The sequence below is a fragment of the Simochromis diagramma genome, unplaced genomic scaffold, assembly GCF_900408965.1.
Source record: "Simochromis diagramma unplaced genomic scaffold, fSimDia1.1 OVJJ01000822.1, whole genome shotgun sequence".
Classification (NCBI taxonomy): domain Eukaryota; kingdom Metazoa; phylum Chordata; class Actinopteri; order Cichliformes; family Cichlidae; genus Simochromis; species Simochromis diagramma.
The window spans coordinates 7041659-7069296 of NW_024387520.1; the positions used below are offsets into that span (position 1 = coordinate 7041659).

Sequence of the window (27638 nt, forward strand, 5' to 3'; positions counted from 1 at the left end):
TGTGCTTTTATTTTGCAGACATCGCGGCCTAACTTCTGGTAGAGGCTCACTGTGTGACGCCGCTTAACTGAGAGGCCCAGCCTATTTTGATTACGCACCAACAGGGGAGGAGGGGGCCCGCTGATGTCCTCTCTCGTGCACTCAGCCAACCCCTGCTGCTGCTGTTGTAAGGTAAAGCTGGCGGTATCCTAGTGTACCCTTGTTAAGGATCCGCCGCCGAAAGAACCCGGTTTGCAGACATCGGATCTTCCAGAAATAATTATTTTATGCGTCGGGGAGATTTCCTACCCAAATTACGCATGGAATGGTTTTGGGGGGATTGGAGTAGAAATGCAGCGCCGCACTTCCAGCCCACAACAAGAACCATGCCCAGCTTACACTGCAAGCAAATTTATGACATCCTGTTTTATCCTTTACGACTTTGATATGAGTGAATTTTACTTGGATAGTCACCAGGAGTAAAGAAAAAGAAACGCATCGCACAGAGCTGAAGGACGCTGTATTCGCCGCAGACGTTTGTGTGCCGAGAAACCTCTACGTTTAGGATTTTTTTTTTCTTTTTCTCTTTTTTTCTTTTTGATGGAGCTGGAGAACATAGTAGCCAACACTGTACTGCTAAAAGCCAGAGAGGGTAAGTTGACACAAATAGTAAGCGGGCCTGCTTTTGTCATATTTTGAGCTGTGCAGAAAAAAAAATAATCGTAAGGATGACGGCAGCCTGCAGACTGTGTGGCTCATTACGGCAGGTAAATCCTAAAGATGCAACAGAAAAAAAATCGGGAGGGGGGTGCTGTGCAGACAGTGCAGACAACATCAACGGAACACCGCGAAACTGCTCGTCTTGTAATCAGTGATAGACTCGAGTCAACCAAAATCCTTGCACATTTTGACAGATTGTATGCCCCCCCCCCCCCCATTATATATATAAAAATATATATATGTTGGGGGACCGGGGTGGCAGGGGAGGGAGGATGGGAGGGTGATCTGCCTCCCACATCCGCTTTCGCTGTCTGTGCATATGAAAGCGGCTCTTTCGCAACGTTATGCATGCTGGAGCAAACACTGACACGGGGAATAACTTCTTTCTAGAGGGGGAATAAAATAAGCTTAGGCTGTCTGACATTTGAACGGTGATCCGATGACGTGACTGGTGTTGAAATCTGTGTAAAGGGCCCCTGCGGAGAGACGGACTCTGGTTATCTGTGTAGAAAGAGTCAAATGTCTGAAAAGGCCAGTTGCAGCCCGACAGCACGGTCTGAAATATGAAGGCGCACGGTGCCATTAATAGTTCATTCTGAGGAAGACAGGGTTGCGCTGAGGGCACGAGGAAGGCCTGGAGGTAAACGCCGCGCACTGTGTGATGCATTGACCGTTTTGGTCGTTGGGATCATGTGGGCACTTTTATTTCAGGTTTGGGGCCTGTGGGAAGTTACAAAACAAAATTCATTAGGTTTCGCCTCATAAGCCAAAATTAGGGAGTGTTTTGGTTGTGCAGCTTTAAACAGCAAGATAAATCCTGAGAGAAATTGCCATCCTTTTCCCTTATTCAGTCTGGGTAATGTCCAGAAACTTAAACAAAATGAAAACGGATTACATTTTGTCCTGAGTGTACCTGCGTCCCTTTGGGATGCCCTTTGAACTCTCCTCAGTAATCCCAAACCTGTTTTGGGAATCAGCAGGGTTTAAAAACCACCACTCACACTCATCCCACTTTATTGTCATGATTATTCTTTTTTTTTTGTTTGTTTTTTGGAACTGGTTGCAACATTTTTCTGTCTTTCTGTAAATGCATCAAATCTTTTGCTTCAGTTTAAAATGACTCGGTGTATGTACAAGTGCAAGTGTACACAGGTCTGGTTGCAGGGAAGCTCATAGTTTGATGTGGCAAAAGCCTCTGCAGAGTTGCAAGATGACGCAGGAAAAGACTTTGGTTCTCTCGCAGCTCCTATCACGCGTGTTACAACGTTGGCACGTTTTTAAAATAAATGGGCTTCTTGCACATAGAGCTGGAAGTGTTTCATAGGCACTAATAGAGTAATAAAATGAACCAGGATGGCGACATGCTGTCAAAATCCACACGAAGAATGCCTTCGCCCGTGGGTTGGACTGGACGTTTGTTTTATGGCAGCAGAACACGACTGGGCCGAGTGAATCAAGCTTCATGAATTAATAAGAGCAGTTAATGACCCATGACAGATCTCGCTTGTCCCAGCTGCTCCAATGGTGTGCATCTGCCCTGACTGTGTGTGCGCGTGTGTGTGGAGGAGAGAATAAGGCCTTATACAATTATTGGATGAGATGGATCTTTGAGTTAATAGCTGAAGCACGACTTTCTCAGCAGCTTGATCAATGCCTCTATAAATGTAGCTGTGTGGGACTGATTCAACAGTTGAATTGGAGTGTGCAGTGCACACACTGAACAATTTCACAGGTTGCATTATTGGTTGTATCCTCTAATGGTCTAAATCATTAGAGGTTTTGTATTACGTGATGCAGTGCCAAAGGCTATGCACATCCATGTCTGCTGCTGTTAATGCTGCTGCTTTCTGTGCATGCATGCATTTAAGCAAGGCACTGTACTGTACACACAGAGACTCATTTTAGATCATGCACTAGCAACAGCGAGAGAATGCGAGTGGAGCAAAGTGAAGAGTGTTTTTTCCTGTTTGTTTATGCGAGCATATCTCCAGCCATGCCTGAACTGAGAGGCAAGCATCCTCTGTCTAAACTTCTCCAGCTACGGACAACAGGAAGGCCCAGTTTACACTGCAGTCTTTGGCTTGTTTATGCCAGCATCCTCACACCTCCCAGATCAGTAAAACTGTGCAAGTTGGAGAAAAGAGGAGAAATAAGAAAGCTATTGATATCCCCGGGCCAAGAGTGGCAAAACAGGCCTCGTGCCAGCCTCTGGTTGCTCTTTGACTCCTCAGTGTCAGCAATGGCTGCTCTGACGGTGCTGGTCTGGCATTTGCCGCCAAGTTTGGTGAAGGCTCATCGTCGCTTATGAGTATTCAGAGATAATTTTGAGATTAGTAATTAGCTGGAAGATTGGAAACACTTTAGAAATGGAGGATTTCTAATCAAAAGAGTGCTCCGTTTAATCACAGTAAAAAACCTAACTTGATTTCCACAAGAGGAATTTTTTTTCTTTTTTTTAAAGAGAGGGGCTCTGACCATATTGGACCATTTTGTTAAGTGACCGCTGTCTTACATAAAGCTCAATGGTATAATACGCTATCAGTTTGATGCAGCCCATAAGCTATTTAATCAAATTGATTGTTACATAACAAACTGAGTGGGCTACTGCCATCCGAGCTCCATCTTCCTGTAGAGCTCCTCTCCGGTCTCTGCGGAAGATACTTTATGGATGATGAGTATGCGGTGAAATGAAACACTTCGATGGTCATCTGAGTATCATCTGACAGCGACAGCACTGCTTACTGTGTCAGAGCAGCAGGGGGAAACGCTGGTGCGCTGGCCTTAAAAGCTGTGATGTCTGTGTGAGTTTGTCAGCTGAGGAAATTGGGGCTTTACAACAGATCAAAAAGATCAAAGGCACTTAGGCCTGACAGGGCTCTTTGTTTCAGTGGGATCTGTTACACTGTGGCCTTTAATGTTATACATATAGCTGACATACAGTCAGAGCGAGCGAGCAGGTATAATATCAGAACATACTGTAGATTTATGTGTGCGATAGCCGATGAGGGGTGTGGGGCAAATTCCTTTGTTTAAATGTAACCTGAACTTAGCCACTGTGACGCGAGCAGCATCGGTGCAGTAGACCCTTTGCTTATTGTGTGTGTGTGTGTTCACAAGCCTCTGTCTGCCTGCCTCCCCATTCACAACTCTTGCTGGCAGCAGTCGCAGATTCCAAGCCAGGCGAGTGAACGTCATCGGTTGTTTAAGTGAATGAGAGCAGGGGAAAAACTGCATTGCTGCATCCAGATGCCTTTCTTGAATTGTGGTAACAGAGCCCGGGCATTTAGTTTGGGCGACTAGACAGAATTCCACTCCGCTGCCTGTGGGCTTTCTCATTTGAGCTGCAGCGTTTTTTGAATGTTGTAGTTACATAAGTAAAACTCCCGTTATATAAAAAATAAAAGCAGCTGAGGTGCTGTGGACGACTAAAAGTGATAGAAATACAGCAGGCGAGGATTTATTATTTAATCATCACTGAACTGAATTCTCAGTAAGCCTCCTTTCTGTAGCCTCTTAATTGAACTGGTAAATGTTTTGTATTGTTATGAAGTTACCATTGGTAATAACTAAGGAACAGCTACTACGTAAACCCAGAGAAACTACAGCTGAAATATGAAGAAAAACTAATTTCTTTACCGACCCAACTGCAGTAAAAACAAACCCCAGTTTTTCCACGACATTACTTGACTTTTACAATAAATTCATGTGTGATCTCATGCATGCTGTGGTGCAAGTTCATGCTGGTTGCATAGAAAGGGGGACAGTCTATCACCATCTGAGACAAGACAGCGAAGTAATACCACGGAAAACTTTTACAGTCCAGTTTCAGCTTATTCACTAGGTAGATTGTCATCTTTTTACTGAGTTACTTTGTTGTGGTTAAATAGGCGATGGCATGTTTTATTGCAAAGGTTATGAACATGATAATAGTGCAAGCAATTGCACAGTTTCAGGTTACTGGTAACTTTTCGAAACATTACCCAAACGAGGTGTATGTACATATGCAAACGCACATTAAACACGGCTAGTAAGCGCTTGTCATTCTGCTGAGACGGCTTCCTCGCATAACTAAAACAGGTTATTATAGTAGTGAGAAGGCAGCCGTTGAGGGCAGCATAGGGGTGCAGTGGTTAGCAATGTCACCTCTCTCCAAGACAGTTTCTGGTTTGAAACTGTCGGCCAGCTGGGAGCTTTCCGTGTGGAGTTTACATGTTCTCCCATATGCCTGTGTGGGTTCTCCGGGTACTCTGGCTTCCTCCCGCTGTTGAGAGCCACGCTTGTTAGGTTAACAGGCCATTCTCAATTGGCTGCAGGTGTGGATGTGAGAGAGTGTGTTGTCGTTTGTCGGTGTTAGGCCTGTGATGGACTGGTGTGTGATTGTGGTGTACTGTGCCTCTTGCCCAGTGTCAGCTGGGATAGGCTCCAGCCCCCTCCCATGACCCTACTTTGATAAGCAGGTTAAAATAGATCGTGCTTGTGCATAAGTGAGTAGACAAACATGATTCACCTCAAATTTTCTAGATTTAACGTGTGAAAACAGCTTTACTGAGTAGATTGCGAAACAGTCCCGGGGACCTACTGCCGGTAACACAAAACTTCCTGAAGAGTGTTACCAGATGTGCTGATGTTATTTTTCAACCTAAGTATAAAAAAAAGTCCCTTGTCAAAAATGTAAATGTTTGAAACGTTTTTGTAAGGAAGTATAACCATGAAAAACAACATAACAAAAAAGCAGTTCATTGGAAAGTACTGTTTTCATTCCTAGATAGTACACAGTTAAATTTGGGTTGGACAAAATTTGGATATTTACAGCTGTAATTTGAATGGACGTCTGTCAGAGGACCTCCTTTTTTACACAGTACCTAATTATACATGACTTATTACAAAGCAAACAGAGTCACAAATACATCATAGTTAAAGTTAGTAATACCTTTTCTTTTTTCTTAGTGTTTCAGCTGTACATTTACTGTATTTACCTACTGATCATCAGTGGTAATTACCCTAGAATACACTAGAATTTACCGTATAATTGCCAGTAAATAATATGTAATCGGTGGAGTGAAAGGAAAAGGGTTATGATATTCTCGGGCGATCGTGGCTCAAGAGTTGGACGTTCGTCTTGTAATCGGAAGGTTGCCAGTTCGAGCCCCGGCTCCGACAGTCTCGGTTGTTGTGTCCTTAGGCAAGACACTTCACCCGCTGCCTACTGGTCAGTGTCCGGCAGCCTCGCCTCTGTCAGTGCGCCCCAGGGTGGCTGTGGCTACACTGTAGCTTGCCATCACCAGTGTGTGAATGGGTGGATGATTGTGTAAAGTGCTTTGGGGTCCTTAGGACCACAACAGACCATTTACCATTATCAGCTATTTACATAATTATTTAATCTTTTGTGACATTTTTAGGCAAACACCAAAAAAATTGCTTTTTTTTTTTAGATTTACTCAATGAATCTACAAAAAGAAACATTAGAACAATCGTCTTAACTAAACCAAAAATAAGCATTTACAGCGTGTGTAGATAGATATAGAATAGAATAGAATAGAATAGAATAGCCACTTAAGTGTCATCCAGTTTAGTGCACATCACAACGAAATTTCTGTGCATTTACTCGCCGTCAGACTGTACAATATAAATCTAAAGGTATAAAAAAGGAATCTAGGATATGCACACGTAAGAATATAAGAGACATTTGTGTGTATTCACTGCTGTTAGGAAAAAACTGCTATATATATTAGGAAAAATGACTATATTGCATAGTAATAATAGCAGCAGAAAAATATAGTGTAAATTACCATTCCAGGTATGAAATTGCATTGCCCTAAATATACAGTCGCTGATTATTTTGATTATTAACTCAACATGGCTGTGTCTTAAATATCTGGAAGTCTCCAAAAGTTTGTCAGAGTCCCGGATTCAGCCTGCACTAAGCTCTGATTGGAGCATATTGCGTTTGAAACCAGCCCTACACATTTTTTATGTTTTTTTCCTGCAGTTGTTCTCTTAAGAAGACATTTTATTTCTACATAGATTACTGGCTGATAAGAACTGATTAGTCATTGCTGCTAGGAGAGTTACAGTTAGCCTATTGTCTTTGCAAGAGATTTACAGAGGGTTGTGTGTGTGGGAGAGGAGGTTGGAGGGATGTCGGGGGTGGGTGCTTCAGCGTTCCATAGAACAGCAAACCTAAGCAAGTCCAGCTGCTGTCGTTACAACTTGCAAAATGTAGTGAAATGAGCTGCACCCTCCACTATCAAATGCACAACACTGATCTTTGTTGTTTGCACCTGCCAGCTAATGGTAATCTGAGTATGAGCACTATATTGCAGACTCTGTAGTCTCTATTACGCACTTTCTGCCCCGTTTTCATATAAACAAAAACATTTGCCTGGAGTGCTCCTCTCTCAGGACCTGTCTGAAAGGACGGAACCGAGGAATAAAACTGTCAGCTTTTATTTAGTAGAGACTCTTATTGGAGGGAAACCAGCCTCTCATTTCCTCATCGGGTCCTCCTGACAGGAAAGAAGTAAAAGATTTTTTTTTAAAAGAGGACCTGAAAAGAATATATTGCGTATACATGCAGGACTGTTTATGGTGTTATTAACAAAAGGTGATTCATTTGAATACGACATGGATGGGACCACACTGGCAATGCCCGACTATCCCATTGAATTCCATCATGTGTTTTCTGGAAGTGAGATCACTGCTAATGTTGTTAAAAGTATATTACAGATAGCTTGAAAAAATTCTCGGTCCTCATAAGATGGAGCCTGCTGACTCTAGTTATTCTTTAGTGCCGTGCCAGGCTGGGAATTGTGATTTTTTGAGCTCTTTGAAATCTTTCGAAAACTTTTTGTTGCGCTCCAGGTGTGCAGATTTGAACCCTTTAAAGCCTGAACCACAAAACAATTGTTTAAATTGAGTATTAACTAAACCATATGACAATATTTTAAAAGTAATTAAATATCCATTTGCATATATGAGTCTTAATTTATACAATATTTGCTACATCCAGCATATTAATATTATTATTTTGTAATTTATTACTTTAAAATGCATTGCTCAGTTTATCCAGGTTTTTCCAAGGGGTGAAAATCACAATGATGATGTAGTCACAACAACTCACAAAACCTCATGTGTCAAATATGATACATTAGGTATTTTAAAGGAGGAATTTTTCATTTGTTTTTTTTTTTCATTTTCATTTGTCTGTAAATTCCCAGACAAATAAATTTTAGCGACAGTTAGATCGCTGTTAGCCTGGCAGAGCTGCTTGCACGGCATGTCTTCATTTACATTTGGGGTATTATATATGACCCTGCATGTACAGTTCACACCATTTCAATTAATATTATTGGAACGTTTTTGCTGTTTAAGTTTGTTTTTTGTCTGTAAATTCAAGGATAGGGGTTCCTTTATTGGCTCTTCATTCTCTAACAGCAGTTTTGCACTGAGATTATAAAGCAAAGACGAAGCAGAGATACCATATCTCCACCGACAACACGCCACAAGGCTCGCTGTGTTTTGAGTAGGAGTGTGACTCATTTTTTCTTGAGTAGAAAAAAATTCAGCTCTCTGGCTCCTACTATCTCTATTGTTATTGCTGCCTCTACCCACACATACAGTATACGTAACTCAGCTGGATGCAACAAGTTCACGCCTGTTCTCCAGGGGTTGTTGAGTGGAATTCTGGGAAATACAGGAGATGATTTTCTAAAGTAAAAGTAGACTCGGTAAGCCGAGTGAAAGTGGATGGAGGAAAAAATGTGAATTTTAAGCGCTTGTCATTAAAGTATTCCAGGAATGCAGTCAGAAGCCTCTCAGACACACAGGTGATTACTTAAGTACTGTTTCATCGTGTCTCCATGTGCTTCCTGCGCTCTGCACTGCTGCCATATTGCTTTAATGGAACAGCTGATGAATTTTTGATGTGCATTAATCCAATAATCTATACAGTAACTTCTGAACCTTTCTCTCTGATATCTCCTGCTGGATGAAGAGCTAAATGCCAGACTGTATACATCAATGCAAACACACTCAGAACCTACATGATGTTAAATGAGGCTGTTTATTTCCTTTAATGTCAGGACAATTAAACATAAAGAAGAAATGAGGGATCTTTTATGTTTGAGGAAATACACAACTGTAAAAAAGTGCTGATCCAGCCTTCGGATTCAAAAAAAATTGGGGGAAAAAAGGCACAGGGATTTATTAAAACATGTTTTTGGATGTCGGTGAGGATGTTGAGGTCTGTGGAGGCCGATCATGACTGATCCATGTTTTTACTGCATTGGCAGCATGTTTAAAATTATTGACATGCTGAAGCTGTTGCCAATCAGATGCTTTCCAGATGGGAGTGCATGATAGATCAAAATCTAACAGTACTGTTCTACATTCGTAATCTAATCAATTTTGACAAAATCTCCAAATGCAACTCCAAACCATGACAGAGCCTCCACTGTGTTTTACGGATGGCTGCAGAGACTCACTGATCAATGTCTCTGAACAGTGAACAGCAGATGGATCTGTGCTAACACTTCTTTCTTGACTTGTCCAGTTTCTTTATAATTTTTAAGGACACACGGCACACCATGCCAGGTTTCCCACTAGTAGCCTTTTAGGAATCAGTTTGTTGGTGTCAAAATAGTATTTTGGCATTTTTCCCAGATTAAATTAAAGACATGGGAGCAAATGATGCTAGTAACAAAGTGACTGCAATTTAAAACTGGTTCTTTGCAAAGTTGTCTGTTATGTGTGGACACAACACTGGTTCGTCCCTTGAGTTAGTTGCCTTTATTATGCTTGAATGATTCATAGGTCAGTGGCTTAACAAACAAACAAAAATGGTCAGGTAGAAGGACTGGAGTGAAAAGGCATCCAGTGTCCAATGAAAGCCTGGAGAACTATTGCTCAAGACCACTTTAAAAAACAATACAAAACAATCTGGCTGCTTGGCAGCAAAATATTAAGAAATGAGGTGTGGCTTTGTATTTATACATAACATATTGTTATTTATAGGAACCTATGACACGGGGATTCTTTAGAGTGCATTAGAGTAAAATCAGCTAATTTATTTGTATATTTGGAAAAACATAAATCTTGAGTAAAGCTCCAGAGAGTTATAAATGAGGTTGAAAGAGTTCATTAAGGAGTTTGGCTCATTTAAGGCCAAAGCAGATTTTAATCGAGGCATGTTTTCGTGGTAGGACATCACAGGAGCAGGACAAGGAACAAATATCTTTATGAAGAGACTGTGTGTTTCACGCAGAAGGAAAGAAAGCACCCACCCAGTAATGTCAGTCCACAGTGCCCCATGAGTTCTATCACACTGATGAGTCGGCTCTGTGCCTTTCAAGCGCTTTCCTCAGTGTTTGCTCACTTAACTGCTGATTTTTACTCTGAATAAACTAAAAATCATTCCTCGTAGAGATGTAGGACTGTATCGCGACACTGTTCACACTACCAAAACATTTATCGAGGTAAACAGATGCTATAATACCTCGTCAGAGCACAGTAGCATCCTTATACGGCTAGCTTCATGTGGACTATGCTCTGTCCTCTTGGATCTTTATGGATGAGCAAACAGCAAGTATTACCCAGCGTGCCCTGCGCTGTGTGTGGTCCTTTGATCGGACAGCACGGTGGGTTATATAATTTCAGGGTTTTTTCGTGCTTTTTCCCCCCCGTCACATTCCATACTTTATATATTTATAGAACAGGAAACTTGTGGCACCTGACTGTTCCCAGACAGGATATGTACCCTGCCTTCTGCTGCGCTTGTCAGATTTCTGTCCTTGCATGCAAGTTTTGACACTGAGTGTCTTCCTACACCGTGGCTGTTTTGCTCGTGAACACATGAACTTTAACAGGCGCCGCTTCTCTAGTGACAACTGCCACAGCGCCCTAGCTCTGAGGTCATGGACTGGTTTGACCATCTCAGTTTGTATTAACACATTGCTGCTGCCCTTGGGCTGGTCTCTATTAATAGCAGTAATGTTTACAAGGACATAAAGACGGGGAAATGGGCAGTGTTGTGTGTGTTTTTTCCCCTCAACTCTTTGTGCAAAAGTAGCTGTTGGCAAAAGGTTAAACCTGGAATTTATGTCTCAATCTTAAACGCGTGTCGAATGCAGCTACTTCCTTAGGTCAAGCTAGATTTGGTTGTTGTTTTCAGCACACAGCTCGCTAGGTTGTTGGGACACAGCTGAATAGAACGCCAATACTGTTGCTGATAAGATCTCTGTTTTATTGTCTATGACTGATTTTGAGTTTATGACCCCTCATTAAGCGGTTCAACATGTGACCCTCACAGCGGCCAAAAGAAGCCGAGTGTGTTGCCAGGTAAAAAGGTGCACGTCATCAATGTTTGCTTCGAGCATTTCAGCAGATGTTACAGACGGACCATCCAGTTGTTATTATTGTGATATATGTGGACACGGGAGCTCATTTAGGATGGTAATAAGAACAGAGGCACCGACATGACATCATGGTGGAACAGACCAACAAAGACCGTCTTCCTGCTATAGTCCACCCCTGCTGCTCAGGTCTGGGCAGTGTTTCCCCTGCCTTCCTGTGGCATACACACACACACACACACGCACTTTTAATATGTGGATTAAATCTTCAATAATGAGTCTTTCACATCTTGTTTTGGTTTGCTTTCAGTGCTGCTGGCTTGACCTGATAGGCATGCGCATGCATATATGCTTATATTTTTAATAAACTGGTATGCAGTGTAGTACCTTAAATCTTTATTTATGTCTACATTCCTGTTTATACTGCATATATAGGAGCAACATTCACACATGGCGTGATGCCCCCCCCCCCCCAAAAAAAGCAGTGTGCCAAGGTATGTTTTTTGCTCTTTTTGCTCCTCTTCTGTCTTTGCAGCAGATAGATATCTAGTATGATTTAATCACATTTCCCGTGATAAAGCAAACCCGTACGTTGCTACGAATCACTTTACAGCGCCCGAAGAAGCACAAAGAGGATGTTTTGCAAATGCAAAGCTCCCGTCTTCCTTCAATAATATGCTTGCTGGGTGTTTACCACTTGTGTTTTGCATGCACAAGACCATTGGCCCTTACCTGGAGCTCTCATGCAAATAAATCCCGATCACCGAACGGTTGGATGTGCCGGGAGGGATGGACCGAGGGGAACAAAGGCATTTGCATCATAGTCTGGTGCTGGTCGGCCACAATGTATTTGTAACTCGCTGACCACCACAGTATGACTCAACCGCGAGGCCGACATTTAACAGATCAGACAAAGGAGGTGATGTGGGAATAAGCGAGAGTTAGATAATCAGAAAGGGATAGTGAGTTGTTTGTGAACAAAGAGGGTCAGTGCAGCCAGGAGATGAGAGTGAAGAGTCACTGAAACCTACTCAAATCTTGCACACTTTTTTACACAGTGTAGGTGTAGAAAATAGCACATATTCAGAACGCTCGGCTCTGCTCACACTCGTGCTCTTAACATCACATTCTGTTGCAGATGTTATTGCATATATGCCAGATGCACAGTGTGACAGTCAGGATGTGGTTTCAGCTGGTTGTCCACAGCACATCTAACTTCATGTTTGGAGTGAGATTGTAAGTGGAGGTGTTCGAGACCTCAGAGATGATGTGTGTGCACGTGTGTGTGTGTGTCAGGCACTAGATGTTAATGGCTTGGGTTCTTTTGAGTGTCAGCACTTTGTGCGTATAACCTCAAATCTAAGCAGGGCTGTTTTCGAAGGTGTGGATGGATGGGGCCTGCAGGATTGCCACGAGTTGATTAAATTGAGCATGAGGACAACACTAGAGAGAGCTCACAGTAGTGACATTGTGCGTGCACACACACACACACACACACACACAAATGTTTGGGATTCGGGTAACCCCCTGGTGTTACGCCAGACGGTTGACGTTTCGTCTCTGACCTTCTTTTTGCTTTACTTGACATGCCTTGATGATGTCAGAGCTCCTAAGCATGAGCATAAATAAAGGGTGGCGACCACACTGCCCACATGGAACAAATTAGACTGACAAGTTCCTGTGTGCAGCAAATCCACGCCACAGCACATATTTCAGCTCGTGTGTAAGTGACAGACCACATAAGAGTGAGAACGCTTTAATAGCGAAAGAAATAAACAGACGGCCGTGAACAAGATGGTTTATGGAGGATATTTATGAGGATATTCATACTTTTAAGAGCCAAGTTTTGTTAAACAGGAACCTAGAGTTACAAATCTGGACGTAAAACGAAACATGTGAATGTTTTTCTCTTCTTCAAAACATGATTTCAAAAAGTTAGCACTTGCTTTCATCTTTGTATATCTAATACTGTTGTAAACTTTCCTCAAATCCTGCCAGAACATTTCGTAAAGCCGTGTAACAGCAACGTGTCAGACAATTTTTTTAACCTCTGTTAGGCTGTGCTTTCTTGAGCCCACAGACAAAAGAAGCCAAAGGGCACTAAGGCTAAACAGAACTTTATTTGTTGTTACATTCAGATGAGGAATAATTGATTCGTTGTATTTGCATGTTTGTGGGAGTGTTTGGGTGTGCTCTGTGTTCTGGTCTTTGCACCACACGGGCCTCGAATGTTACAGTGGGACGAATTATAAATATGCTTTCGAGCAGCTTTATTTGCAGTGATGAATGAGAGAAATCGAGGGGTTATAAAAATAACATGAACAGCATGACAAGAGACCACACGTAGAAAAGCCCAAAAAGGAGGCAAACCACTCATCTATAGCACTGTTCTATTTTTATGGCCAAGGAGCTGTAGACGTCCTTAAAAAAAAGTCCTAAAACAAAAGGGGGTTGATAGACTTGAAATAGCAAATGAGGTCAGTGATTGGCTGGCAGCAAACTTGGTGACATTGATGTGATGATGACAGGAAATCTTCAGCAGTGTGTCAGAAGAAAAGGGAAAAAGATACTGGATCACAGGGAAGCAGCAGAAGAGCAGAAGGTGATGCCAGGAGTTCCAAAAAGCAGGAAAGGAAAGGGGGGGAGGCAGGGAGGGAGAGAGAATGAAAAATAAATAGGCTTGGAGAGCAATGAGAGGCAAAGAAAACAGGACACAGAAAGAAAAAGAAGGAACTGCATTATTTGTGGTTGTCTCAGCATTGTGTAGAAGTTGAATGCCTGGGTGGAGCACCCATGTTTGGTACAATTATTTGACATGGCGTTGACCCTTCACAGGAAATTTATGCCATTTGGTTGGACGCTTGTATCCACAAATGCCTCACACTAGCACAAGTGCATACATTTTTAGCATGGCGTCCCTCCCATGGGGAATGACCTTCTTCATTCGCTGTATTCTTTTGCCTTTTTGGCAGATGTCATATTTTCATTAAAGGAGATTCAAAAACTGGAGCACACAGCAACGCACTGGATTTTTGTGTGGGGAGCATAAGTTTACATATGAACTGTTTACAGAAGCGATCAAATAAGGAAGTGCGCCTGTTTATAGCATAGTTTCATCTACAGTAATGTTAATGAGGCGCAGGTGCTCGAAGTTAATGATTGTCTTTGGGGATATTTTTATTCGGGTTATTAATACATTCATGCTTCGTGTTTGTCTTTGGTGATACGAGTATCATTCTGAATACCGTATGTGAGCTTTGCTGACGTAGGGTCCCTTATCTTTAACACCCCTCCTCCTAAAAAGAAAAATACTGCAGTTCTAATAAGAGTCAGTACAACCCTGTAAAACTTTTTATGACTCAAATATGTAAGAAGTGGATTGAAAGACTTTTGTATACTTTGCTGTGAAATCATCTGTTCAAAAATGTTATGTCAGCTTGTAATGATGGAAATGATCTCTAATTAAATCCCTTTGTGCCTGTATAATGTATGGCTATGGCTGGCTGTTGCAATGTAATCCTGAAAGTATGACACACGAGGGTCATACTTGGTAAGTGAATAATAAGCATAAGTGTGTAAAATGAGACTTTTGTACTATGTGGGCAAAATAACCTGTACCATGCAAAAGTCTTGAGCCACCCCTCATTTCTTCATATTTTGTAGTAATTTTTTAAAAAGTGGAAACTGGTCTTAAGCAATAGTTCTCCAGGCTTTCTGAAGGTCTTTCAAAGTGTTTCTTTCAACATTGGCTGCTTTGTTAATCATTTTTAGTCCAGTCTTTGAGCCTGATCATTTTTCTTAAGCCACTTAACACTGACCTATGAATCATTCATGCTGTAAAATTGTACCTGTTGTCCATACACACAACAGACAATTTAGCAAAGAACAAATCTGGAATTGAGTTGTTTTTGTTATCAGCAGCCTGTCACAAAAACATATAATTTCTTCCCATTTCTTTAGTTCAATATGTGAAAAGTAAGTAAATTAAGTAAATACGTTTTTTTTATAAAAAAATATTCATAGAGCACATTTTAAGATAAATATCACAAAGAGCTTCACAACAAAAAATAGTTAAAAGTTATCAAAGGTTACACAGTCTGACAGGCATCAATTTTTCCACCAACAAAGTGGTTCCCAAAAACCTATGAGCTCAAAACTTCATATCTCAGCATGTTGTGCAGAGCGTCCTTAAAAACCTGAGGAAACCAGACAAGCGGAGGGGGGAAAAGTAGCAGGCCTACAGCACGTGGAGAGTATCTGAAAGTCATGTGAAAAATTTGAGTAGACCTCATACAGGACCCGAGAGATGTATGTTGTCCCTCAGTTGATCCATCTAAAGGGCAAGAAGAATGGTACGGTAATTATATGCTGTGTTTCCGTATATATTTGCAAATGTTTCAGCAGATGACTGCATCTATTTCCTGTTTTCCCAGCAAAATGGAAAAGAACTGAGGCGTGGATTAAGACTTTTGCACACTAATATAGAGCAGAACATCCATTCTGGGTGCACGATATTTCAGTATCAGACATTGTAGCACACTTATGATCTTGCAGAGAGAGTGACAAAAACATGAATGAATGTATTCATGTATAAGATAATGTATTTGCTGTTAGATTAAATATTACATATAGTAAATACAGAGTAAACATTTCCTTAGTCAGTGATGTATGTATGTATGTATGTTCTGTCTATACCAACATTCATGTGTAACGTAATTCAGCAGTCAGCACTAAGTCTGCTATGGTTCACTTGTTTGACCGTTGGCTTACTTTATCTTAGTCAGTTTATGGCTTTCTGGGGAAGAAAGTTTCCCAGCTATGGTCTAATATCACACCAAAACATTCTAATTTGAGACTAATCTTCCCCTTGTTGAGTGCAATTTAATTTTCTTGGCAAGTAAATTATATAATATTGCAAAGGCAACAGTGAGACGCAGAACAGACTGCAGAGCAGGAGGAAAGGATGAGACAGTAATGCAGCAGGATTGATGGGAAAACTGCTAAAAGCTTTCACTCAGAGCCTCCACAATGACGTAGGGCCTCTCGCATTCCTGTGTTATTACTTAAAGATGTCTGCTTGTCATTGCTCTCAATGCCTCTCACATTGGGTGAGCTGCTTGCAGCAAATTTCCACTGCACAGAGTGGTTAAAGGAAATCCCTGTCATTTCATTAGAGCAGTCGTAACATATTAAGAAAAAATAACTTTGAGACGAACATGGTGTAAGGGCAAAGCGGGCTGTGGTAGAAGTATGAGGTTAAAAGTTGCGTTTAATCGCATCTGGTGGATACTGTGAGAAAACGCCAAAGGTGATTTAGACATGGCTTTGATGAATAATGGGAAAGCGGTCAAAGTTAAGAGGCAAAATAATCAGCTCCGTCGATGACTGCACAGTAAAATTTCTTCAGAAATCTAAGTAGGCGATGTAGATCTAAGTGGTTTTTGTTCGTGATGGTGTTACGTAGCTGCAGGAAGCTGATGCATGATTATTCAGTGCAGTGGAATCCAGTCTGGGTTCTGATGGGAACTGAGCCGGTCAGAATAGGCTTTCTGTCTGTGTGGACACAAAAACACACACACTCATATTAAACACACACACACACTGTTCCACTTCCAGCGAAGCCACTCACATGAAAAGTGAGCAAGAAAGTCAGTGGAGAGAGGAGAGCGTTACGGAGGAAGTGAGACGTAATCTATGAATTATATATACACGCTGAGACTATGATTTCATTCAGGGGAGAGCCCACACACAACCCCCCCTCTTCCCCCTCTCTTTTAGCCATTGGGCCTTCATTTTCTCCTCACTGACGAAAATAAATGTGGACAACTTTATTAATTTCTTTCAGTTGAACATTTTTACCTCTTGTTTTACCTGTCACCACAGGTGGAGGAGGGAAAAGGAAAGGAAGGAGCAAAAAATGGAAGGAGATCCTTCGTTTTCCCCATATAAGCCAGTGTACTGAACTGGGAAACAGCATCGGTACGTGTTTGTGCACTTCCTTCATCTAAAGAGAGTGTGTTTGACTGTTTGTTGGCAAGGCTGCGATTTAAAGTCTGTGTTTATTTTATGTTTTTTTTGTTTGTTTGTTTTTCTTTTGCAGACAGGGAATATTTCAGCATCTGTGAGAAACAGCCTATCGGACGACTTCTCTTCCGTCTTTTCTGCGAGACCAGACCGAAACTCCAGCGATGCATCCAGCTGCTGGATGCAATGGTAAACATGCACGCACACACGACTTACATCGACCCCTTTTTTATATTTGCATTAAAAATGTCTTCTTTTTTTTTTAAACTAAGGAATAGAAAAGTCAACCATCAACTCCTTGTGACAGATCACACCAACCCTCAACCAGTGATTGTAACTGAACCTGATCGCAACAGGATTTCAGTCTGACGTGTGCTTTTGTTGTTTTTGTCATCTTACCGCTGCACAGAGTGTCTTTGAAACACAATTTAAAGCTTTGACTTACACATCCAGTGTCATTGCATTGATACAGTTGGGATCTGAATTCCAACACTAGGATCCCACCTAGAAATATTTTGCTTTAAAGACTTTTTTTGGAGAACTTCATTCACCATTCAATGTTTTACAGATTTAGCCTGTAGCCATCTGAAACACATTAGGGCTCTTACTTATTTGCCTAGTTAAATCCAAGTTTTATTTGGTTGTTTTTTTCCCAGGCAGAAGCACGCATCATGACACCTACAGAGGATGTTAATAATGATTTTGTTGTTTGAGTTTTCTAGGAGTGGAGTGCTTACTAGAGGGATTCTCAAACAGCAAGTTTTAAACTTTTCAAAAGTGTGAATTTGCACAGAACTGAATAAACAGCATAATGTGAAATGTTAGTGTGCTACGTTATTTCATGAAATTACATTTGAATAATCCACTCCGGCCTTTAAAAGTCAGTCTTGTGGAAGCTCATATTAGAGTAGAATAAGAAAAGTGTCTCTGCATTTCAGATCATTTTAGATTTGACAAACTAATCAGTCACATCCTTTTCATGGGTAAAGGTAAAACAAAGTTTTCAGAAACATAAACTACAAATGCACGGATTGCAATATTGTGAAGAAAGTGTGAAGAAATCATTGAACTTTACAATATAACTCAATCCACGGTAAGCTGCAGGATCATCTTAAACTGAAACAACTGAAAGTGAAGTGCTCTGCTACTGGACAGATGTACAAATAAACAAAAATCAGATGTTGTACATCCATCTTTACCTGATATATTTTACCTTACCAAACAAAAGCAGGTGCAACAAAACCAATGTCAGTTGCTCATATAATTCTTTGTGTTTTTAACTTCACCAAATAACAGGAGAATGACCTTTTTCCCTTTTTCACTTGTCTCTATAATCTTCCCAGTAACTTCTTTAATCTTTTGCTCATGCTGAGGGTGCTAGCTTGTGGCTAGCTTTGAGCTCTGGATTGCTGGATAGCCATTTTTATTTTGTTAGCTTCTTTAAAATGTCCAAGCTCAGCTGGGTAAGTTTCTGTTTAGGTTTGTTAGAATTTTGTTGTGGTCCTCCTGCAGTTTACTTTGGCAAACTCTTTATAACCGCTCACAGGAAGTGGAGCTTTCACGCTAACGACATGCGGCTAACAGTGTGTACCTGACTATTTGCCTGCAACCCTGTCCACATGCTGTGTATCACCGGACATGGTCAGGAATGCTGGAAAATGGCCGATTCCGCTCTCTTCCTAGAAGATCTCTATTAAACATGAAAGGATGTCAAAGGCATTATATTACATCTACTTTATAGGTGACGTTTTGAGAGAAGTAGTTTGCACTTCGACTTTATATCATCTTGTAATGACGATTTGTGCTTACAAATCGTCATTACAAGTAAATAATCACCTATAATTTTGAATTCATCTTTCAGCCCAAAAAATCAATGGTTATTTCTGGTCGCCACCCTTTATTTAATTATTTTGCATGGAATTAAAGGCTCATCTAAAATAAAAGACTAAAAATGTTAAGTTGTACAGTTCCCTTTTATTGTAACCTGCGTGTGATCAATTATGTAATGGACAGCATGTTCTCAGATGCGAGTATCTGGAGGAAAAAAATTGTGTTTATTGCTGGATAAATGCAGTCCTGGAAACACACTCATCAACTTTTTTAGTGTACTCACTCTGATTAGAGCGCAGGCTGCAAAAACGCCGGTGTTGCTGGGTCACACAGCAAGAGGACACAATTAAATGGAGTAGTGATTATTCAACCGTCCAGATCCCCAATCTATCCAGCTTTTTGCCTCCTACCACCCCATGTCCACGTCTAGACAAAATACCTCCCACATGACACATTTAAGTCTTTATCTATCTATGCCCAGAATATCTTAGCGGACATGTGACGGGCAGAAAGGACGTATTGTTTCCCTCGCCAGCCCCTTCCAGTCCCAGCACACCCCCGTCTCTCCACTTTTCTGCCCACTTTTAACTGCCCAGCCCTAAAAGTGACCATCACCCCCTCCATGCTACCCCCACTCTGTGTAGAGGGAAAGCACTTACACTCAAGCCAAACACGTGTTGGAGCTAATTCTACAGTCCATGTGACAAACTCAGCTTTATGAACCCCATTTGACAATTACTCAGGTCTGAGGGTGTTTACAACCAGGCAGGTGGTTGTATTACAAGTGATTAAACAACATTGCAGTCCATTGCTGGTATGAGGTTTAACAGACAGTGTTATTGTGTAATCTAGTGTGCAGTAATTAGTGTGATCTACAATTTACAGTAATTGTTGTTCTTTTATGTATGGTTTTTTTAAACGTGTAAGCCGTGTGAAAGTATGAGCACAGCGGTTCAAAAGGAGGAGGGAGTGTTTGTGCATGTGTTTTTTCGGTGTGTGCAACTTAAGTGGTTCCAATGGTTCCTCTTACATCATGAGAAGGTGTTTGTATGTGTTGGATCAACTCTGCTTCCAAAAGGCTAAGGAGGCGTCTTCTTTCCCCTTTGGCTGAACCCCCCTCCCCCCTTTTCCTGCTCCTCCAGCAAGCGGTGGGAGTCAGACAGCTCATTTACTGTGTGTGTGTGTTTCTCTGAAACCTCTGATAACAAAGCCTCAGTTAATCAACACTTGGCAGCAATCACAGCGCTCTCTCTTGTGTTCTCTGTGACTTTTAGTCATAATCTTACATGTTTACGTACAGTGTTGGCTTCTTCGTGTTTCATTCTGTAGTGTCTGTGATGCTGTGGTTTTTTAAAGCCAGTTTTTTCCTTAAGCTTCGAGCTCATGTGTGCTTCCGCGGTGCATATCATATATACGTTGATGTGTGTTGTAGTGGAAAGCTGGTGACGCTGGTGTGACACACTGTGACACTGCAGGACCTCAAGGAATCCCACCGTGTTTACTGTGTGGTTGCCAGGCAACACAGGGCCATGTTGGAAAAAGCCCACTAATAGAAACAGCCATGCCAGCGTGCCGCATGGATGCCATGTTGCCCTCCCCCTCCCGTTTTTGAGAGGTTAAAAGTGCCGGCTTCCAAATGCGTCAGCGAGCTTTTCATGTCACTGCCCCTGCGAGAAGTCCAGTGTGTCCGCCGCGTAACGACCCAACCTGTTAGTGTCATCAGCCGCATGTGTGCAAACACGGAGCCAAGAGCAGCATATGTTTATGTGAGAGTGACAGGGAAACACAGATATACAGAGAGTGAGAGGTGTGTGTTTCTGTAACCGCACAGCAGCTGTTTCGTCTTTCAAAGGAAAAAAGCAGGAAAAATTCGAGAGACATTTGGTTTTTTGGGGGGGCTTTTTTTTTCTTCCACTATTGGAGTTATGCATCCAGTTTGAATGCCTTCTAGTCCGAGTTCTAAATCATCGTCAGTGTAATTTAAAAGGATTTTAGTAACATGTCATTTATCACAGCTGACTTTCTCTGGTTGAAAGATTATAAAACACTTTAGTTGTGTTTAGTTTTTCTATTATCATCATTTCCTCCTGCACTTGTTTGAGGGGAAATTTATTTCCTTGTTTTAAACAAATCTCCTGCGCAGATTATAGATCTCGTCGATGTAAATTTGGGATTTGGGATGCTTGAGATAAAAACCGGTTTGACTTGGCTTGACTGGAAGGGAGAAGTTATTATTTTCATTCCAATAAATTCTGTTATTCAACAACTGCAAAAGAATAGTGGGTGTCTTCCAAGTCCACTGGGACTTTGTGGTTAATAAAACATGTAGTCATGGTTTGCTGCTACAGAAAGTCAACAATCAAGCTGTTACAAATGTCAGTGAAGTAATTAATAAAAGGTCAGATTGAAAGACAGTTTCACAAGACCCCATCCAATAAATCATTGCATTACTAAATGCTGTCTGTTGTTGTAGATTTGAGATCTATAGAAGTCTAAAGAAATGTTTCACAACTTCACAACAAACTAAAGATCATCTTTTACATCTGAACTTTGAAATTAGCCAATAATTGATCAAGTGATGTAAATGCCACTGTTTATAGTCTAGAAAATATTCATTACATAAGTTGCCTTGTTTGAAATTGGCACTGATAAATAACTACTTGACTGCAGACGATCAAGTGCACGTTAATACTTTTGTCACATCTATAAAAGTATGTAACACAAATCTACAACAGGAGTTTTGTTAACAACACTGAGTTGTTCTCTTGTTTAGGAAGACTATGAGGTAACACCTGATGAAAAAAGAAAAAGCAGAGGGTGCCAGATCATCAAGGCCTTTCTATCAGAAAATGTAAGTTTCCTCATTTGATGCATTTTAAAATTTTTCGAGCCTTCTTTTTTTTCACACTTTGCTGCAAAAGAAAACTTTGTAAACAGACAAGCAGACGGCAGAATTAAAGTTCGCCAAGATGCCTGCATGGGTTTAGTAATCAAGTGTACGCATTAAAAAGTCAGTGTATTGTTACTTCATCGTCAATTAGATCAGGCGTTTATGTTATCTCTTTAATTTGTAGTGTGTGTAATAAAGAGTGACGCATTCCTGTATGTGTGCTACTGTTTACATGTGTTGATGTAGTCACCTCAGCGTGTAGACATAGCGGAGGTTTTTGCAGACCAGTGCAGAGAGAACCTCGAGCTGAGTCCATGTAAGGAGATCTTCAGCAACTGCCGCAAGTGAGTTCCTCATTCATTCACGCTCACCTGTTTGCAGGACTCTCTCTAATTTGTCTCTGCCTTGTCTCTGCATTTTCATCCCACAACGTGCGTTTTGGTAACTGATTTTTTTAATTTTATTTTTATTTTTTTGCGCTGCACCAGGGCTGTCCATGACTACCTGAGTGGAGCTCCGTTTGCAGACTACCAGAACAGCATGTACTTTGACCGCTTTCTACAGTGGAAGATGCTGGAGAGGTTGGCTGGGTTTTGTTTGCTTATATCCATTTCTCATCTGTGTAAAAAAAAAAACCACATTGAAATTCTGAATGCAGACATTTATCAAATGTAATTTAGTAGTTGTAGTCAGGGATATGAATGTGGGGAATAATCATTAATCAGGATAATATGGATTACACATCATTTATTTGTAAAATGACTAGTAAAGATCACTGTCCTATAAATACAGCAAGGTTAAAATTAAAGTCGAGATAAAAGTTGATGTGTATAACGGTAAATAAGCTCACATTCATTCAGTGCTTCTTTTGTCTGATTATTTTTGGCGTGGAGTTTGACAGTTTTAAAACAAAAATTAGCCGCTGTCTGTTCTCCAGATCACGTTGTGGTAAAGATTCAGTGAGTGAAAGAAACAACCTAAAAAGAGACAAACATAGACTCCAGCGACAGGTAAATAATGAAAAACCCAACATAAGTAAAGTCCGCATTATGCAAAGTCTGTATTGACTATAACTGTGATATTTGCAAATGAAATATCACTATTATGTTAGTAATGGACATTTGATAGTCTGGGAAATAACTGTGTCATCACCGCTTATGGACTTGGTATTTTTGCAGCAACCATTCGGGAAAAGTTGGGATCCTGTGTAAAATCTAAATAAAACAAAATGATTAGCAAATCATGACTCCATAATTTATTGACAATAGAACACAGAAATTATATCAAATAATGAAAAACTCTAACTGAATGTAACTGAAAAATTATTGGCTCCTTTTGATGTTGATGTAGTTGGGACAGGGCCGTGTTCACCACTGTGTAGCACCCCCTCTTCTTTTAACAACAGCCTGTAAACGTTCAGGAGTTGAGGAGAGCAGCTGCTGGACTTTTTAGAGAGGAATATTGTCTGATGAGGGAACAGCATCGTCAAAAAAACGAACCTCTGCCTATATATACTTACTGAGAAACTGATGCTCTTTTTATACCCAATCATATTACTGGCCTGTTGCCACATCACCTAATTAGTTGCAAAATGACGTGTTGCTGCAGTAAAATTGAAAACGAGCTCCATTTTTTCTCCATTTTAACCATCAAATAGGTTTTCTGTGTTCTGTTGTGAATAAAATTTGGCTTTATCCGAATTCCAAATGGTGGCATTCTGTTTTTATTTACATTTTGCACAAAATCCCAACCTTTTGGGTTTTGGGGTTGTTATTTTTTTTCTTTAAAGTCATTTCACAATGAATAAAATGAGACATGAATTGAATACAATGATATTGCAATAATATTGTATCTAGAACTTTCTGTGATAATCATGAAATGAAAGTCAGATGTCATGACAGCCCCAACAACCATAATTTAAAAAGTTAAGAAGGTAAATTTTCCAGATAAGAAATGACTTGGATAGAATTACACCTCATTCTAAACAGTATAATATTTTATGCAGATAGCATGTAAATAAACAGCAGTTGGAAGTAAACAGCAGGCTTTCAGAGCAGCCTTGATTGTATCCGTGTCTGGAAAGTGAAATTATGTACAAGAGGTTCCATCATCTATACAGGAAACAGACTCAGAATGGTATTGAGTTCTGCACATAATGCCTGTCTTAATCAATACTATGAACATCTGTTAATGGGTTTTGCTGTGCCTGTGTTTTTCCAGGCAACCAATCACTAAGGACACGTTCAGACAGTACCGAGTGCTGGGAAAGGGGGGATTTGGAGAGGTGAGAGACCCGGAGATAAATTTTGATGTTGACATTAAAAGTATTGCCATTTCACAGTGAAATGTGAGATAACACGGTGTCTTTAATCCACAGGTATGTGCCTGCCAGGTTCGAGCAACGGGGAAGATGTACGCCTGCAAGAAGCTTGAGAAGAAGAGGATAAAGAAGAGGAAAGGAGAGTCCATGGCTCTCAACGAGAAGCAGATTTTAGAGAAAGTCAACAGTAGATTTGTCGTAAGTAGAAAATTAAGAGGAATAAAGTGCAGTGTTGATGCCTTGCGGCTTCTTCATGAATGTTCTTGTCTTCAACCAGGTGAGCTTAGCGTACGCGTACGAGACCAAAGACGCCCTGTGTCTGGTGCTGACCATCATGAACGGCGGCGACCTGAAGTTTCACATCTACAACATGGGCACGCCTGGCTTCGACAAAGACAGGGTCCAGTTTTACGCTGCTCAAATTTGCTGCGGTCTCGAGCATTTGCACAGGGAATCGATCGTCTACAGGTAAATCTCACACAATCTTAAATGCATTTTAAGGTGTAATTCAGTCAGAGGAGAAAAGCCTTTGAATGTTAATGTTTTTTTTTTTAAATTTTGTTTAATAATGTGTGTTGTGAACTGATACTTTATGCTTTAACACACTTGCATGCTGTGTCATCTTTAGGGATTTGAAACCTGAGAATATCCTATTAGATGACAATGGTGAGTCTTGAAATTTCAGCAGTTCTTATTCGTAAATATTGCGATGCAGCATTTTGCATGTTAAATTGCACATTTACCTTATGATAAATTACAGCCAGCTAGTTTTGCACAAAGATCCTGTCAGGTACATGTGGATAACATCAGCAGTTCTACCTTACCTCACCTCACCTCACTAACACTCTGTGTTGCAGGACACATTCGCATTTCTGACTTGGGGCTGGCTATCAAAGTGCCTGATGGAGAACTCATTAGAGGCAGAGTGGGGACAGTAGGCTACATGGGTAAGAAGCACTGTAGTCAACATTTTTAAAGGAGAAGGGTAAAATGTGCAAGTTTCATTAAGTTTCTCCCTTGGGTCTACAGCTCCGGAGGTGATAAATAACGAAAAGTACGCCATGAGTCCTGATTGGTGGGGACTGGGCTGCCTCATTTACGAGATGACCGCCGGGCGATCGCCCTTCCGCGCCCGCAAAGAGCGAGTGAAACGGGAGGAAGTGGAGAGGAGGGTGCAGGACGAAGAGGAGGAGTACAACGACAAGTTTACAGAGGACGCCAAGGCCATCTGTAGAATGGTGAGGCTTGATGGAGAGATGTTTGTATAGCGAGAGATGAATGATGAACAATTGAGTGATTCATCTCTGCTTCTACTTCACCCAGCTGCTCACCAAAGACCCTAAGCAGAGGCTGGGGTGCAAGGCGGATGGAGCAGCAGGCGTCAAGGCCCACTCGTTCTTCAAAAACATCAACTTCAAGAGGATGGAGGCTGGAATGGTGGAGCCTCCCTTTGTGCCTGATGTGAGTTGTTGATATTATTCTGCACTGGAGGTTTAAATCAAACTCACTGCTAAAACCAAGTATCCTTACTGACACTTCCTGCGTCAGTAAGGACATTTTTTTTTAAAGTTTGTTATATCAGTGGAAATATTCAAAAATAGCCAGCATAAAAAATAAAATAAAAAATCAGAAACAGCAAGCAAAATTCCATGATGATAAATTATCTATTAAGATAAACTTGTTTTCTGTTTTTCCCTTCAACCCAATCTTTTTCATGGTCATTGCCCTCTCTCAGCCTCGGGCAGTGTACTGTAAGGATGTTTTGGACATAGAGCAGTTCTCCACAGTCAAGGGAGTCAATTTGGACCAAACAGACAATGACTTCTACTCCAAATTCTCTACAGGCAGCGTTTCCATCCCGTGGCAGAATGAGGTAAGCGCGTTCATGTCATACGGCATTTTAAACGCTCAGTGCGCTTCTCGTAACTTGCTGGGAAAGCTCACACATTTTCCTCTTTCTGCTTCTTATTCTCATCTTATCCAGATGATAGAAACCGAGTGTTTCAGAGATTTGAATGTGTTTGGGCCACATGGGATGAGATCTCCAGATTTGGACTGGAACCAGCCGCCAGAGCCACCTCGACGCAGCCTGCTGGACAGGATCTTCAGGAGGCATGTAAGTGAACGGACAGGCGCATTTGGAAAGCAGGCAAAGCCAATTTCGATTAACCCACGCAAATCTATCTCTCTTTTTCTGCCGCAGCACCCAGAGGTGTCCATTTCCAACAGCCGTGTGCAGTCTTCCAGCGTAAACTCTGTGGACTCCATGTCCAACTCTGCCCCCTAGTGGCATCGTGGCTGTGTGGGCTCCCCACACACACAAACACAGAACACATACACACACACACATGTACCGTGCAAAGGGAAGGAGCTACCGAGGGCTTCCCTCCTGCTGACTGGTCCACTGCTGGGCCCTGAGCAGCAGCCGGAGACAGCCGGTCTAAAAAGCCTTGATGGCCAGTCCATTGGGTGGGAGGGGGGGGTGGGATGGGGAGGGGAGGGGGGATGACCATGCCCTAATGTCCTGGGCATTTGAAGTAGGATGGTCAGTGTTGCAGAGACTTTTGGAAATATTTAGACAAACCTTACCTACCCTCAGGATTGTTGGACTGTAGAACAGAGCCACTGATAGTAATGAAATTAAACAACAAAAAAAAGGATAGAAAACAAGCTAATATTCAGGGGATCCACTGTATAATAAAGACCACCACAGGGAATCGAAGATGGGGTCTTGGTGAATTTTTTTTTTTTTTTTTTTGGTTTATTTGTTTATTTGTTTTTCGAGACAAAAAAAAGAAGAAAAGATTATCTTTTTTTCCAGTCACTTTCAGTCGTGTACTTTCTTTCTGGCCTGTATCTCGTACCGATATCTCTCCATCTATCGACAGCACCCGCCCCCGCCTCCCCAGGTGTCGCCATCTGCACAACTTTAACATGTTTTTTCACCTGCCATACCTCAGATCACTCCTAAACATTCAGAACACATCACCTCAACAACCTCAACACATAAATGTACATTGCCTTGCGTACACTCAGGCCAAAGATTACGGTTTAGTTTTGTGATACTGTTGTCATTGTTGAATTTTGGGGTTTTATTGAAGGTTTTTTGTTTAGTTTCTTTTTAGCCGTTGTTTGGAACAACAGGAGGATCACAATGCGTGATCCCTTTTCGACACTTTTCTTTCTCTAAATATGAGCCTGCAGACATATCATACCGCTTAAAGCACACATACATGCATACAGTACATACACAATCAGATTGACGCGCACCCTCAGAATTGTGAGACTCGTGTTGTGTTTTCATTGCATGGACAAGTGTAAGTATGGACAGCTGTATCCCTTTCGCTTTTGCATACCTCATTCCACTGATGTTACCATCATATACACGCAAACGTCCCCCCCTCCCTCGGTTTACAGTGTCACTTTATATTTGAGATTATGTGGAGTTTGACAAACTAATTAACATGCTGTACAGAAACAGAACTCTACTTCTTTTCTTTTTCTTTTTTTCTTTTTGTTGTTTTTG

The 27638-nt window shown here is 41.3% G+C and overlaps 1 protein-coding gene across 1 annotated transcript; it reads left to right on the forward strand.

The window, feature by feature from the left end:
* Positions 1 to 96: 96 nt before the first annotated feature.
* Positions 97 to 26432, forward strand: grk5l (G protein-coupled receptor kinase 5 like). Its single transcript, XM_040019459.1, has 16 exons — positions 97 to 631; positions 16932 to 17027; positions 17149 to 17261; positions 21676 to 21753; positions 22039 to 22136; positions 22281 to 22373; positions 24013 to 24076; positions 24170 to 24310; positions 24390 to 24580; positions 24741 to 24778; positions 24970 to 25059; positions 25142 to 25350; positions 25436 to 25573; positions 25848 to 25985; positions 26097 to 26228; positions 26316 to 26432. Exons 1-16 carry the CDS (start codon positions 580 to 582, stop codon positions 26397 to 26399), a joined length of 1755 nt encoding a protein of 584 aa, XP_039875393.1. The 5' UTR covers positions 97 to 579; the 3' UTR covers positions 26400 to 26432.
* The last annotated feature ends 1206 nt before the right edge of the window (positions 26433 to 27638 follow it).